We start from the raw sequence: 14,849 nt of genomic DNA on the forward strand, positions 1-14,849 counted from the left end.
ACCTCACCAACTAGTGTGACCGCAGCGAGCTAGTGGAGGTTGAGCCAAACCTCACCAACTAGTGTGACCGCAGCGAGCTAGTGGAGGTTGAGCCAAACCTCACCAACTAGTGTGACCGCAGCGAGCTAGTGGAGGTTGAGCCAAACCTCACCAACTAGTGACCGCAGCGAGCTAGTGGAGGTTGAGCCAAACCTCACCAACTAGTGACCGCAGCGAGCTAGTGGAGGTTGAGCCAAACCTCACCAACTAGTGACCGCAGCGAGCTAGTGGAGGTTGAGCCAAACCTCACCAACTAATGTGACCGCAGCGAGCTAGTGGAGGTTGAGCCAAACCTCACCAACTAGTGTGACCGCAGCGAGCTAGTGGAGGTTGAGCCAAACCTCACCAACTAGTGTGACCGCAGCGAGCTAGTGGAGGTTGAGCCAAACCTCACCAACTAGTGTGACCGCAGCGAGCTAGTGGAGGTTGAGCCAAACCTCACCAACTAGTGTGACCGCAGCGAGCTAGTGGAGGTTGAGCCAAACCTCACCAACTAGTGTGACCGCAGCGAGCTAGTGGAGGTTGAGCCAAACCTCACCAACTAGTGTGACCGCAGAGAGCTAGTGGAGGTTGAGCCAAACCTCACCAACTAGTGTGACCGCAGCGAGCTAGTGGAGGTTGAGCCAAACCTCACCAACTAGTGTGACCGCAGCGAGCTAGTGGAGGTTGAGCCAAACCTCACCAACTAGTGTGACCGCAGCGAGCTAGTGGAGGTTGAGCCAAACCTCACCAACTAGTGTGACCGCAGCGAGCTAGTGGAGGTTGAGCCAAACCTCACCAACTAGTGTGACCGCAGCGAGCTAGTGGAGGTTGAGCCAAACCTCACCAACTAGTGTGACCGCAGCGAGCTAGTGGAGGTTGAGCCAAACCTCACCAACTAGTGTGACCGCAGCGAGCTAGTGGAGGTTGAGCCAAACCTCACCAACTAGTGTGACCGCAGCGAGCTAGTGGAGGTTGAGCCAAACCTCACCAACTAGTGTGACCGCAGCGAGCTAGTGGAGGTTGAGCCCGACGATGACGATGACCCATCCTTCATTCCTCTTGTCCTCTTCTCTTTTCAGAACCGCATGCACGAGTCTCTCCATCTATTCAACAGTATCTGCAACCACAGGTTCTTCGAGGACACCATCCACGTGCTCTTCCTCAACAAGAAGGACGTCTTCCAAGAGAAGATCAAGAATGTCCACCTCAATGTCTGCTTCCCCGACTACGATGGTGAGTCCTACTCTTGAGTCCCAAAATGGCAAAAAGTTGTTTTCCATGAACTTTTGACCTTTGAGTTTTGAGTTTATTCACCGTGTGTGATGAATGACTCCAGGCTGAATCACATCCGGCCGTGATTGGGAGTCCCATAGGGCCGTGAATGGGATTCCTGGGCTGCGCACAGTTGGCCCAGCATTGTCCGGGTTTGGCTGTTATTGTAAATAAGATATTGTTCTTAACTGACTTGCCTAGTTAAATAAAGATTAAATTTAAAAAATACACATTAAAAAAATGAATACATTGAAATCTTTCTCACTCAATTAAAACACAATAAGAAACTCCCTCTTATTCCCTCTGGCAAACACATACGAAGATGCCAGCAACTAGTCTCTGATCAGTTTTTACAGCTCTCTTATCTCCCTATAGGGCCTAACACATACGAAGACGCCAGCAACCACGTGAAGATGCAGTTTGAGTCTCTGAACTTGAGGCAGGCGGAGAAACCCATCTACACCCACATCACCTGCGCTGTAGAGACACAGGACGTCAACCAGGCCTTCAACACCATCACAGACGTCATCAAAACCAACCTAAAAGACGCCGGGCTGTTCTGAGCAGCTCCTGACTGAAGGTACAGTATGACGGCCTGTATTACATATTTCATGTTGTTTTATTTCTGACGCACGCTCACACCTCAGTGCCGAACCGGAAATCACTATGAAGGACCAACATCAGTCCTGTGGTCTTACTGAAACACTGTAATAAGGCCCGGCTGTGGACAGACCATCTGCTGACAAACTGTAATAAGGCCTGGCAGTGAACAGACCATCTGCAGACAAACTGTAATATGGCCTGGCTGTGAACAGACCATCTGCTCACAAACTGTAATAAGACCTGGCTGTGAACAGACCATCTGCTGACAAACTGTAATAAGGCCTGGCTGTGGACAGACCATCTGCTGACAAACTGTAATAAGGCCTGGCTGTGGACAGACCATCTGCAATGACATTAAATTAAAATATGACATGTTGCTTTATTTCTGACATATTACCTCAATGAAATAAACTCAGCAAAAAAAGAAACAGCCCTTTTTTCAGGACCCTGTCTTTCAAAGATAATTAGTAAAAATCCAAATAACTTCACAGATCTTCATTGTAAAGGGTTTAACACTGTTTCCCATGCTTGTTCAATGAACCATAAACAATTAATGAACATGCACTTGTGGAACGGTCATTAAGACACTAACAGCTTACAGACGGTAGGCAATTAAGGTCACAGTTATGAAAACGTAGGACACTAAAGAGGCCTTTCTACTGACTCTGAAAAACACCAAAAGAAAAATGCCCAGGGTACCTGCTCATCTGCGTGAACGTGCCTTAGGCATGCTGCAAGGAGGCATGAGGACTGCAGATGTGGCCAGGGCAATAAATTGCAATGTCCGTACTGTGAGACGCCTAAGACAGCGCTACAGAGAGACAGGACAGACAGCTGATCGTCCTCGTAGTGGCAGACCACGTGTAACAACACCTCCACAGGATGGGTACATCAGAACATTACACCTGTGGGACAGGTACAGGATGGCAACAACAACTGCCCGAGTTACACCAGGAACACACAATCCCTCCATCAGTGCTCAGACTGTCCGCAATAGGCTGAGAGAGACTGGACTGAGGGCTTGTAGGCCTGTTGTAAGGCAGGTCCTCACCAGACATCACCGGCAACAACGTCTCCTATGGGCACAAACCCACCGTCGCTGGACCAGACAGGACTGGCAAAGAGTGCTCTTCACTGACGAGTCGCGGTTTTGTCTCACCAGGGGTGATGGTCCCTCCCTCCACATCTCAACACTATCCCTGTCCCTCCCTCGCCATCTCGACACTATCCCTGTCCCTCCCTCCCCATCTCGACACTATCCCCATCCCTCCCTCCCCATCTCGACACTATCCCTGTCCCTCCCTCCCAATCTCGACACTATCCCTGTCCCTCCTCCCAATCTCGACACTATCCCAGGCCCTCCTCCCCATCTCAACACTATCCCTGTCCCTTCCTCCCCATCTCAACACTATCCCTGTCCCTCCCTCCCTGTCCCTCCCTCCCCATCTCGACACTATCCCTGTCCCTTCCTCCCCATCTCAACACTATCCCTGTCCCTCCCTCCCCATCTCGACACTATCCCTGTCCCTCCCTCCCCTATCTCGACACTATCCCTGTCCTCCCTCCCCATCTCGACACTATCCTGTCCTCCCTCCCCATCTCCTGTCCCTTCTCCCTGTCCCTCCCTCCCCCTGTCCCTTCCTCCCTATATCCCTATCCCTGTCCCTTCCTCCCCATCTCGACACTATCCCTGTCCCTCCCTCCCCATCTTGACACTCTCTGTCCCTCCTCCCCATCTCAACACTATCCCTGTCCCTCCCTCCCCATCTTGACACTATCCCTGTCCCTCCTCCCTGTCCCTTCCTCCCCATCTCGACACTATCCCTGTCCCTTCCTCCCCATCTCGACACTATCCCTGTCCCTTCCTCCCCATATCAACACCATCCCTGTCCCTCCCTCCCTGTCCCTCCTCCTCCCCATCTCAACACTATCCCTGTCCCTTCCTCCCCATCTCAACACTATCCCTGTCCCTCCCTCCTGTCCCCATCTCGACACTATCCCTGTCCCTTCCTCCCCATCTCAACACTATCCCTGTCCCTCCTCCCCATCTCTGACACTATCCCTGTCCCTCCCTCCCCATCTCAACACTATCCCAGTCACTTCCTCCCCATCTCGACACTATCCCTGTCCCTCCCTCCCCATCTCGACACTATCCCTGTCCCTCCCTCCCCATCTCAACACTATCCCTGTCCCTTCCTCCCTGTCCCTCCTCCCCCCTGTCCCTTCCTCCCTATATCAACACTATCCCTGTCCCTTCCTCCCCATCTCGACACTATCCCTGTCCCTCCCTCCCCATCTTGACACTCTCTGTCCCTCCCTCCCCATCTCAACACTATCCCTGTCCCTCCCTCCCCATCTTGACACTATCCCTGTCCCTCCCTCCCTGTCCCTTCCTCCCCATCTCGACACTATCCCTGTCCCTTCCTCCCCATCTCGACACTATCCCTGTCCCTTCCTCCCTATATCAACACTATCCCTGTCCCTCCCTCCCTGTCCCTCCCTCCCTCCCCATCTCAACACTATCCCTGTCCCTTCCTCCCCATCTCAACACTATCCCTGTCCCTCCCTCGCCATCTCGACACTATCCCTGTCCCTCCCTCCCCATCTCGACACTATCCCTGTCCCTCCCTCCCCATCTCAACACTATCCCTGTCCCTCCCTCCCAATCTCGACACTATCCCTGGCCCTCCCAATCTCGACACTATCCCTGTCCTCCCTCCCCATCTCAACACTATCCCTGTCCCTTCCTCCCCATCTCAACACTATCCCTGTCCCTCCCCTCCCTGTCCCTCCCTCCCCATCTCAACACTATCCCTGTCCCTTCCTCCCCATCTCAACACTATCCCTGTCCCTCCCTCCCCATCTCAACACTATCCCTGTCCCTCCCCTCCCCATCTCGACACTATCCCTGTCCCTCCCTCCCCATCTCGACACTATCCCTGTCCCTCCCTCCCCATCTCGACACTATCCCTGTCCCTCCCTCCCCATCTCGACACTATCCCTGTCCCTTCCTCCCTGTCCCTCCCTCCCTCCCTGTCCCTTCCTCCCTATATCAACACTATCCCTGTCCCTTCCTCCCCATCTCGACACTATCCCTGTCCCTCCCTCCCCATCTTGACACTCTCTGTCCCTCCCTCCCCATCTCAACACTATCCCTGTCCCTCCCTCCCCATCTTGACACTATCCCTGTCCCTCCCTCCCTGTCCCTTCCTCCCCATCTCGACACTATCCCTGTCCCTTCCTCCCCATCTCGACACTATCCCTGTCCCTTCCTCCCTATATCAACACTATCCCTGTCCCTCCCTCCCTGTCCCTCCCTCCTCCCCATATCAACACTATCCCTGTCCCTCCCTCCCTGTCCCTCCCTCCCTCCCCATCTCAACACTATCCCTGTCCCTCCCTCCCCATCTTGACACTATCCCTGTCCCTCCCCCTCCCTGTCCCTCCCTCCCTCCCCATCTCAACACTATCCCTGTCCCTTCCTCCCCATCTCAACACTATCCCTGTCCCTCCCTCCCCATCTCGACACTATCCCTGTCCCTCCCTCCCCATCTCGACACTATCCCTGTCCCTCCCTCCCCATCTCGACACTATCCCTGTCCCTCCCTCCCCATCTCAACACTATCCCTGTCCCTCCCTCCCAATCTCGACACTATCCCTGTCCCTCCCAATCTCGACACTATCCCTGTCCCTCCTCCCCATCTCAACACTATCCCTGTCCCTTCCTCCCCATCTCAACACTATCCCTGTCCCTCCCCCCATCCCTGTCCCTCCCTCCCCATCTCGACACTATCCCTGTCCCTTCCTCCCCATCTCAACACTATCCCTGTCCCTCCCTCCCCATCTCAACACTATCCCTGTCCCTCCCTCCCCATCTCGACACTATCCCTGTCCCTCCCTCCCCATCTCGACACTATCCCTGTCCCTCCCTCCCCATCTCGACACTATCCCTGTCCCTCCCTCCCCATCTCGACACTATCCCTGTCCCTCCCTCCCCATCTCAACACTATCCCTGTCCCTTCCTCCCTGTCCCTCCCTCCCTCCCTGTCCCTTCCTCCCCATCTCAACACTATCCCTGTCCCTCCTCCCCATCTTGACACTATCCCTGTCCCTCCCTCCCCATCTTGACACTATCTGTCCCTCCCTCCCCATCTCAACACTATCCCTGTCCCTCCCTCCCAATCTCGACACTATCCCTGGCCCTCCCAATCTCGACACTATCCCTGTCCCTCCCTCCCCATCTCAACACTATCCCTGTCCCTTCCTCCCCATCTCAACACTATCCCTGTCCCTCCCTCCCTGTCCCTCCCTCCCCATCTCAACACTATCCCTGTCCCTCCCTCCCCATCTCAACACTATCCCTGTCCCTCCCTCCCCATCTCGACACTATCCCTGTCCCTCCTCCCCATCTCGACACTATCCCTGTCCCTCCCTCCCCATCTCGACACTATCCCTGTCCCTCCCTCCCCATCTCGACACTATCCCTGTCCCTCCCTCCCCATCTCGACACTATCCCTGTCCCTTCCTCCCTGTCCCTCCCTCCCTCCCTGTCCCTTCCTCCCTATATCAACACTATCCCTGTCCCTTCCTCCCCATCTCGACACTATCCCTGTCCCTTCCTCCCCATCTCGACACTATCCCTGTCCCTCCCTCCCCATCTCGACACTATCCCTGTCCCTCCCTCCCTGTCCCTTCCTCCCCATCTCGACACTATCCCTGTCCCTTCCTCCCCATCTCGACACTATCCCTGTCCCTTCCTCCCCATCTCGACACTATCCCTGTCCCTTCCTCCCCATCTCAACACTATCCCTGTCCCTCCTCCCCTGTCCCTCCCTCCCTCCCCATATCACACTATCCCCTGTCCCTCCCCTCCCTCCCCATCTCAACACTATCCCTGTCCCTCCCTCCCCATCTTGACACTATCCCTGTCCCTCCCTCCCTGTCCCTCCCTCCCTCCCCATCTCAACACTATCCCTGTCCCTTCCTCCCCATCTCAACACTATCCCTGTCCCTCCCTCCCATCTCGACACTATCCCTGTCCCTCCTCCCCATCTCGACACTATCCCTGTCCCTCCTCCCCATCTCAACACTATCCCTGTCCCTCCCTCCCCATCTCGACACTATCCTGTCCTCCCAATCTCGACACTATCCCTGTCCCTCCCCATCTCAACACTATCCCCATCTCAACACTATCCCTGTCCCTCCCTCCCTCCCTCCCTCCCCATCTCGACACTATCCCTGTCCCTTCCTCCCCATCTCAACACTATCCCTGTCCCTCCCTCCCCATCTCAACACTATCCCTGTCCCTCCCTCCCCATCTCGACACTGTCCCTCCCTCCCCATCTCGACACTATCCCTGTCCCTCCCTCCCCATCTCGACACTATCCCTGTCCCTCCCTCCCCATCTCGACACTATCCCTGTCCCTTCCTCCCTGTCCCTCCCTCCCTCCCCTGTCCCTTCCTCCCTATATCAACACTATCCCTGTCCCTTCCTCCCCATCTCGACACTATCCCTGTCCCTCCCCTCCCCATCTCGACACTATCCCTGTCCCTTCCTCCCTGTCCCTCCTCCCTCCCTGTCCCTTCCTCCCTATATCAACACTATCCCTGTCCCTTCCTCCCCATCTCGACACTATCCCTGTCCCTCCCTCCCCATCTTGACACTATCCCTGTCCCTCCCTCCCTGTCCCTTCCTCCCCATCTCGACACTATCCCTGTCCCTTCCTCCCCATCTCGACACTATCCCTGTCCCTTCCTCCCCATCTCGACACTATCCCTGTCCCTTCCTCCCTATCAACACTATCCCTGTCCCTCCCTCCCTGTCCCTCCCTCCCTCCCCATCTCAACACTATCCCTGTCCCTTCCTCCCCATCTCAACACTATCCCTGTCCCTCCCTCCCCATGTCCCTCCCTCCCTCCCCATCTCAACACTATCCCTGTCCCTCCCTCCCCATCTTGACACTATCCCTGTCCCTCCCTCCCTGTCCCTTCCTCCCCATCTCGACACTATCCCTGTCCCTTCCTCCCCATCTCGACACTATCCCTGTCCCTTCCTCCCCATCTCAACACTATCCCTGTCCCTCCCTCCCTGTCCCTCCCTCCCTCCCCATCTCAACACTATCCCTGTCCCTCCCTCCCCATCTCAACACTATCCCTGTCCCTCCCTCCCCATCTCGACACTATCCCTGTCCCTTCCTCCCCATCTCGACACTATCCCTGTCCCTTCCTCCCCATCTCAACACTATCCCTGTCCCTCCTCCCCATCTCGACACTATCCCTGTCCCTTCCTCCCCATCTCGACACTATCCCTGTCCCTTCCTCCCCCCCATCTCAACACTATCCCTGTCCCTCCCTCCCTGTCCCTCCCTCCTCCCCATCTCGACACTATCCCTGTCCCTCCCTCCCCATCTCGACACTATCCCTGTCCCTTCCTCCCCATCTCAACACTATCCCTGTCCCTCCCTCCTCCCCATCTCAACACTATCCCTGTCCCTCCCTCCCCATCTCAACACTATCCCTGTCCCTTCCTCCCCATCTCGACACTATCCCTGTCCCTTCCTCCCCATCTCAACACTATCCCTGTCCCTCCCTCCCCATCTCGACACTATCCCTGTCCCTTCCTCCCCATCTCGACACTATCCCTGTCCCTCCCTCCCCATCTCGACACTATCCCTGTCCCTTCCTCCCCATCTCGACACTATCCCTGTCCCTCCCTCCCCATCTCGACACTATCCCTGTCCCTTCCTCCCCATCTCGACACTATCCCTGTCCCTCCCTCCCCATCTCGACACTATCCCTGTCCCTCCCTCCCCATCTCGACACTATCCCTGTCCCTCCCTCCCCATCTCGACACTATCCCTGTCCCTCCCTCCCCATCTCGACACTATCCCTGTCCCTCCCTCCCCATCTCGACACTATCCCTGTCCCTTCCTCCCCATCTCGACACTATCCCTGTCCCTCCTCCCCATCTCGACACTATCCCTGTCCCTTCCTCCCCATCTCGACACTATCACTGTCCCTCCTCCCTGTCCTCCCCATCTCAACACTATCCCTGTCCCTCCTCCCATCTCAACACTATCCCTGTCCCTTCCTCCCCATCTCGACACTATCACTGTCCCTTCCCTCCCCCCCCTCTCAACACTATCCCTGTCCCTCCTCCCTGTCCCTTCCTCCCCATCTCGACACTATCCCTGTCCCTTCCTCCCCATCTCGACACTATCCCTGTCCCTCCCTCCCCATCTCGACACTATCCCTGTCCCTCCCTCCCCATCTCGACACTATCCCTGTCCCTTCCTCCCCATCTCGACACTATCCCCCTGGCCTCCCCATCTCGACACTATCCCTGTCCCTCCCTCCCCATCTCAACACTATCCCTGTCCCTTCCTCCCCATCTCAACACTATCCCTGTCCCTCCCTCCCTGTCCCTCCCTCCCCATCTCGACACTATCCCTGTCCCTTCCTCCCCATCTCAACACTATCCCTGTCCCTTCCTCCCCATCTCTGTCACTATCCCTGTCCCTTCCTCCCCATCTCGACACTATCCCTGTCCCTCCCTCCCCATCTCAACACTATCCCTGTCCCTTCCTCCCCATCTCGACACTATCCCTGTCCCTCCCTCCCCATCTCGACACTATCCCTGTCCCTCCCTCCCCATCTCAACACTATCCCTGTCCCTTCCTCCCTGTCCCACCCTCCCCTCCCTGTCCCTTCCTCCCCATATCAACACTATCCCTGTCCCTTCCTCCCCATCTCGACACTATCCCTGTCCCTCCCTCCCCATCTTGACACTATCCCTGTCCCTCCCTCCCCATCTCAACACTATCCCTGTCCCTCCCTCCCCATCTTGACACTATCCCTGTCCCTCCCTCCCTGTCCCCTCCCCATCTCGACACTATCCCTGTCCCTTCCTCCCCATCTCGACACTATCCCTGTCCCTTCCTCCCCATCTCGACACTATCCCTGTCCCTCCCTCCCTCTCCCTCCCTCCCTCCCCATCTCAACACTATCCCTGTCCCTTCCTCCCCATCTCAACACTATCCCTGTCCCTCCCTCCCCATCTCGACACTATCCCTGTCCCTTCCTCCCCATCTCGACACTATCCCTGTCCCTCCCTCCCCATCTCAACACTATCCCTGTCCCTTCCTCCCCATCTCGACCCCTGTCCCTGGCCCTCCCCATCTCGACACTATCCCTGTCCCTCCCTCCCCATCTCAACACTATCCCTGTCCCTTCCTCCCCATCTCGACACTATCACTGTCCCTCCCTCCCTGTCCCTCCCTCCCCATCTCCCTATCCCTGTCCCCTTCCTCCCCATCTCGACACTATCCCTGTCCCTCCCTCCCCATCTCGACACTATCCCTGTCCCTCCCTCCCCATCTCGACACTATCCCTGTCCCTCCCTCCCCATCTCGACACTATCCCTGTCCCTCCCTCCCCATCTCGACACTATCCCTGTCCCTCCTCCCCATCTCGACACTATCCCTGTCCCTTCCTCCCCATCTCGACACTATCCCTGTCCCTTCCTCCCTCCCTCCCCTCCCTCCCTGTCCCTTCCTCCCTATCTCAACACTATCCCTGTCCCTTCCTCCCCATCTCGACACTATCCCTGTCCCTCCCTCCCCATCTCGACACTATCCCTGTCCCTTCCTCCCCATCTCAACACTATCCCTGTCCCTCCCTCCCCATCTCGACACTATCCCTGTCCCTCCCTCCCTCCCCCTCCCCATCTCGACACTATCCCTGTCCCTTCCTCCCCATCTCGACACTATCCCTGTCCCTTCCTCCCCATCTCGACACTATCCCTGTCCCTCCCTCCCTCCCCCCTCCCTCCCCATCTCAACACTATCCCTGTCCCTTCCTCCCCATCTCAACACTATCCCTGTCCCTCCCTCCCTGTCCCTCCCTCCCCCCCATCTCAACACTATCCCTGTCCCTTCCTCCCCATCTTGACACTATCCCTGTCCCTCCCTCCCCATCTTTACACTATCCCTGTCCCTCCTCCCCATCTCGACACTTATCCCTGGAACAGTCCCCCCATCTAAATCTTTTCCCTCCCCATCTGTCGACACTTGATCCCTGTCCCTCCTCCCCCATCTCGACACTATCCCTGTCCTTCCTCCCCATCTCGACACTGATCCCTGTCCCTTCCTCCCCATCTCCCACACCACTATCCCTGTCCCTGAGAGAGAACCTCCCCATCTTCTGGATCTAGGGGTCCTGTCCCCCCTCCCCATCTCGACACTATCCCTGTCCCTCCCCTCCCCATCTCGACAGTGGAGGTTCTTCCCTCCCCCATCCTCTGGGAGGATCCCTCCTCCCCCATCTCGACACTGTCCCTGTCCCTCCCCCCATCTCGACACTATCCTGTCCCTCCCTCCCACTATCTCGACACTATCCCTGTCCCCTTCCTCCCCATCTCGACACTATCCCTGTCCCTCCCTCCCCATCTCGACACTATCCCTGTCCCTTCCTCCCCATCTCGACACTATCCCTGTCCCTTCCTCCCCATCTCGACACTATCCCTGTCCCTCCTCCCCATCTCGACACTATCCCTGTCCTTCCTCCCCATCTCGACACTATCCCTGTCCCTCCCTCCCCATCTCGACACTATCCCTGTCCCTTCCTCCCCATCTCAACACTATCCCTGTCCCTCCTCCCCATCTCGACACTATCCCTGTCCCTTCCTCCCCATCTCGACACTATCCCTGTCCCTTCCTCCCCATCTCGACACTATCCCTGTCCCTCCCTCCCCATCTCGACACTATCCCTGTCCCTCCTCCCCATCTCGACACTATCCCTGTCCCTTCCTCCCCATCTCGACACTATCCCTGTCCCTCCTCCCCATCTCAACACCATCCCTCCCTCCCCATCTCGACACTATCCCTGTCCCTTCCTCCCCATCTCGACACTATCCCTGTCCCCCCCCCATCTCGACACTATCCCTGTCCCTCCCTCCCCATCTCGACACTATCCCTGTCCCTCCCTCCCCATCTCGACACACTATCCCTGTCCCTCCTCCCCATCTCGACACTATCCCTGTCCCTTCCTCCCCATCTCGACACTATCCCTGTCCCTCCCCTCCCCATCTCGACACTATCCCTGTCCCTCCCTCCCCATCTCGACACTACCCCTGTCCCTCCTCCCCATCCTCGACACTCTCTCTCCTTCCCTCCCCATCTCGACACTATCCCTGTCCCTTCCTCCCCATCTCGACACTATCCCTGTCCATTCCTCCCCATCTCGACACTATCCCTGTCCCTTCCTCCCATCTCGACACTATCCCTGTCCCTCCCTCCTGTCCCTCCCCTCCCCATCTCGACACTATCACTGTCCCTCCCTCCCTCCCTCCTCCCCATCTCGACACTATCCCTGTCCTCCTCCCCATCTCGACACTATCCCTGTCCTCCCTCCCCCATCTCGACACTATCCCTGTCCCTCCTCCCCATCTCGACACTATCCCTGTCCCTTCCTCCCCATCTCGACACTATCCCCTGTCCCTTCCTCCCCATCTCGACACTGTCCCTCCCTCCCATCTCGACACTATCCCTGTCCCTCCCTCCTGTCCCTCCCTCCTAATCTCGACACTATCCCTGTCCCTCCCTCCCCATCTCGACACTATCCCTGTCCCTCCCTCCCCATCTCGACACTATCCCTGTCCCTCCCTCCCCATCTCGACACTATCCCTGTCCCTTCCTCCCCATCTCGACACTATCCCTGTCCCTTCCTCCCCATCTCGACACTATCCCGGTCCCTCCCTCCCTGTCCCTTCCTCCCCATCTCGACACTTATCCCTTGTCCCTCCCTCCCCATCTCGACACTATCCCTGTCCCTTCCTCCCCATCTCGACACTATCCCTGTCCCTCCCTCCCCATCTCGACACTACCCCTGTCCCTCCCTCCCCATCTCGACACTCTGTCCCTTCCTCCCCATCTCGACACTATCCCTGTCCCTTCCTCCCCATTTGAAACTATCCGTCCCTCCCTCCCTGTCCCTTCCTCCCCATCTCGATCCTATCCCTGTCCCTCCCTCCCTGTCCCTCCCTCCCATCTCGACACTATCCCTGTCCTTCCTCCCCATCTCGACACTATCCCTTGTCCCTTCCTCCCCATCTCGACACTATCCCTGTCCCTTCCTCCCCATCTCGACACTATCCCTGTCCCTTCTTCCCCATCTCGACACTATCCCTGTCCTTTCCTCCCCCATCTCGACACTATCCCTGTCCCTTCCTCCCCATCTCGACACTATCCCTGTCCCTCCCTCCCCATCTCGACACTTATCCCTGTCCCCTCCCTCCCCATCTCGACACTATCCCTGTCCCTCCCTCCCCATCTCGACATTTATCCCTGTCCCTCCCCATCTCGATACTATCCCTGTCCCTTCCTCCCCATCTAAGACACTATCCCTGTCCCTTCCTCCCCATATCTCGACACTGTCCCTCCCTCCCCCCATCTCGACACTATCCCTGTCCCTCCCTCCCTGTCCCTTCCTCCCCATCTCGACACTATCCCTGTCCCTCCCTCCCCATCTCGACACTATCACTGTCCCTCCCTATTTCGACACTATCCCTGTCCCTCCCTCCCTGTCCCTTCCTCCCCATCTCGACACTATCACTGTCCCTCCCTATTTCGACACTATCCCTGTCCCTCCCTCCCTGTCCCTTTCTCGACACTATCCCTGTCCCTCCCTCCCTGTCCCTCCCTCCCCATCTCGACACTCTCCCTGTCCCTCCAATATTGCTTCCTTTTTATGGTTTATTTTTCATCATTAGCCTCCTAAAAGTACCATTAAAACAGACCTAGGGCTCTATTTAATGTGCCTGTCAGAAGTTCAGCACACTCCCGCTTTACAGGAGACAGCGTTCATGAAAAATGCTGCATACTGCACGTCGACGTAAACCGGAAATGACCTTTACATTTCTATCGCTTCAGCTTTACACTTTGAAAAGAAGACACTAATTAAGATATATTTTACTCAATACAAATGCGATCAAATATATATTAGAGCAGCTGTGAGGCATTGCAGCGTGTCCCTTTTGTTCCCGTTTAGGGAACAAAAATAAAACTGAATCTGCAGACATGATTGATCTATGACGAGTAGCATTCACAAAGTTTTCTATGGACATATTAAAATGGACTTCCTTTTCTCTTCATCTCTTCAGCAGAACTTCCATCAGCCAACTCACTGGTTTTTATTGGGCCACTGTACTGGAGAAGGTGGACAGTTGGTGGACAACTGTTTATCCTGCTGTCATCGTCACCACCGCCGAGCCCTGGGTTCCTCGGATGCATCCCTCTACTACTACAACATCATCATCATCAAGTCCATTGGGTAGAAAACAGAGTATCAACATTTAACATTTTTGTTGTAAAAAAATAAAATGAAAGTGCTCCTTGGACGGCACTTATATTGTGTAACGTACCTTTAAACCCCTGAAACTAGTGTTTATGTTTTACCTTCTACTACTACCATTTAACATTTTTGTTGTAAAAAAATAAAATGAAAGTGCTCCTTGGACGGCACTTATATTGTGTAACGTACCTTTAAACCCCTGAAACTAGTGTTTATGTTTTACCTTCTACTACTACAGCATCATCATCATCATCAAGTCCATTTTAACTGAAGCTAGTGTTTGTTTTACCTTCTACTACTACAGCATCATCATCAAGTCCATTTTAACTGAAGCTAGTGTTTATGTTTTACCTTCTACTACTACAGCATCATCATCAAGTCCATTTTAACTGAAGCTAGTGTTTATGTTTTACCTTCTACTACTACAGCATCATCATCAAGTCCATTTTAACTGAAGCTAGTGTTTTTTTTAACTACTACAGCATCATCATCAAGTCCATTTTAACTGAAGCTAGTGTTTATGTTTTACCTTCTACTACTACAGCATCATCATCAAGTCCATTTTAACTGAAGCTAGTGTTTATGTTTTACCTTCTACTACTACA

General features: G+C 55.5%; 1 protein-coding gene across 3 annotated transcripts in view; it reads left to right on the plus strand.

Annotated features, from left to right (window-relative positions):
- The window catches only part of LOC115123877 (guanine nucleotide-binding protein G(t) subunit alpha-2-like), a 43,853-nt gene extending 29,492 nt beyond the window's left edge, over positions 1-14,361 (plus strand). For 2 of the 3 annotated variants that reach the window (XM_065005158.1, XM_065005160.1), the window contains exons 7-9: positions 1,101-1,254; positions 1,669-1,873; positions 14,054-14,361. In XM_065005158.1, the coding sequence (XP_064861230.1) occupies positions 1,101-1,254; positions 1,669-1,856 (342 nt within the window). In that variant the 3' untranslated portion in view covers positions 1,857-1,873; positions 14,054-14,361. The remainder of the gene's footprint in view (positions 1-1,100; positions 1,255-1,668; positions 1,874-14,053) is intronic. The other variant, XM_065005159.1, reaches the window with a different exon arrangement.
- The last annotated feature ends 488 nt before the right edge of the window (positions 14,362-14,849 follow it).

Source organism: Oncorhynchus nerka, linkage group LG20 (genome assembly GCF_034236695.1).
Source record: "Oncorhynchus nerka isolate Pitt River linkage group LG20, Oner_Uvic_2.0, whole genome shotgun sequence".
In the NCBI taxonomy this organism is placed as follows: Eukaryota; Metazoa; Chordata; class Actinopteri; order Salmoniformes; family Salmonidae; genus Oncorhynchus; species Oncorhynchus nerka.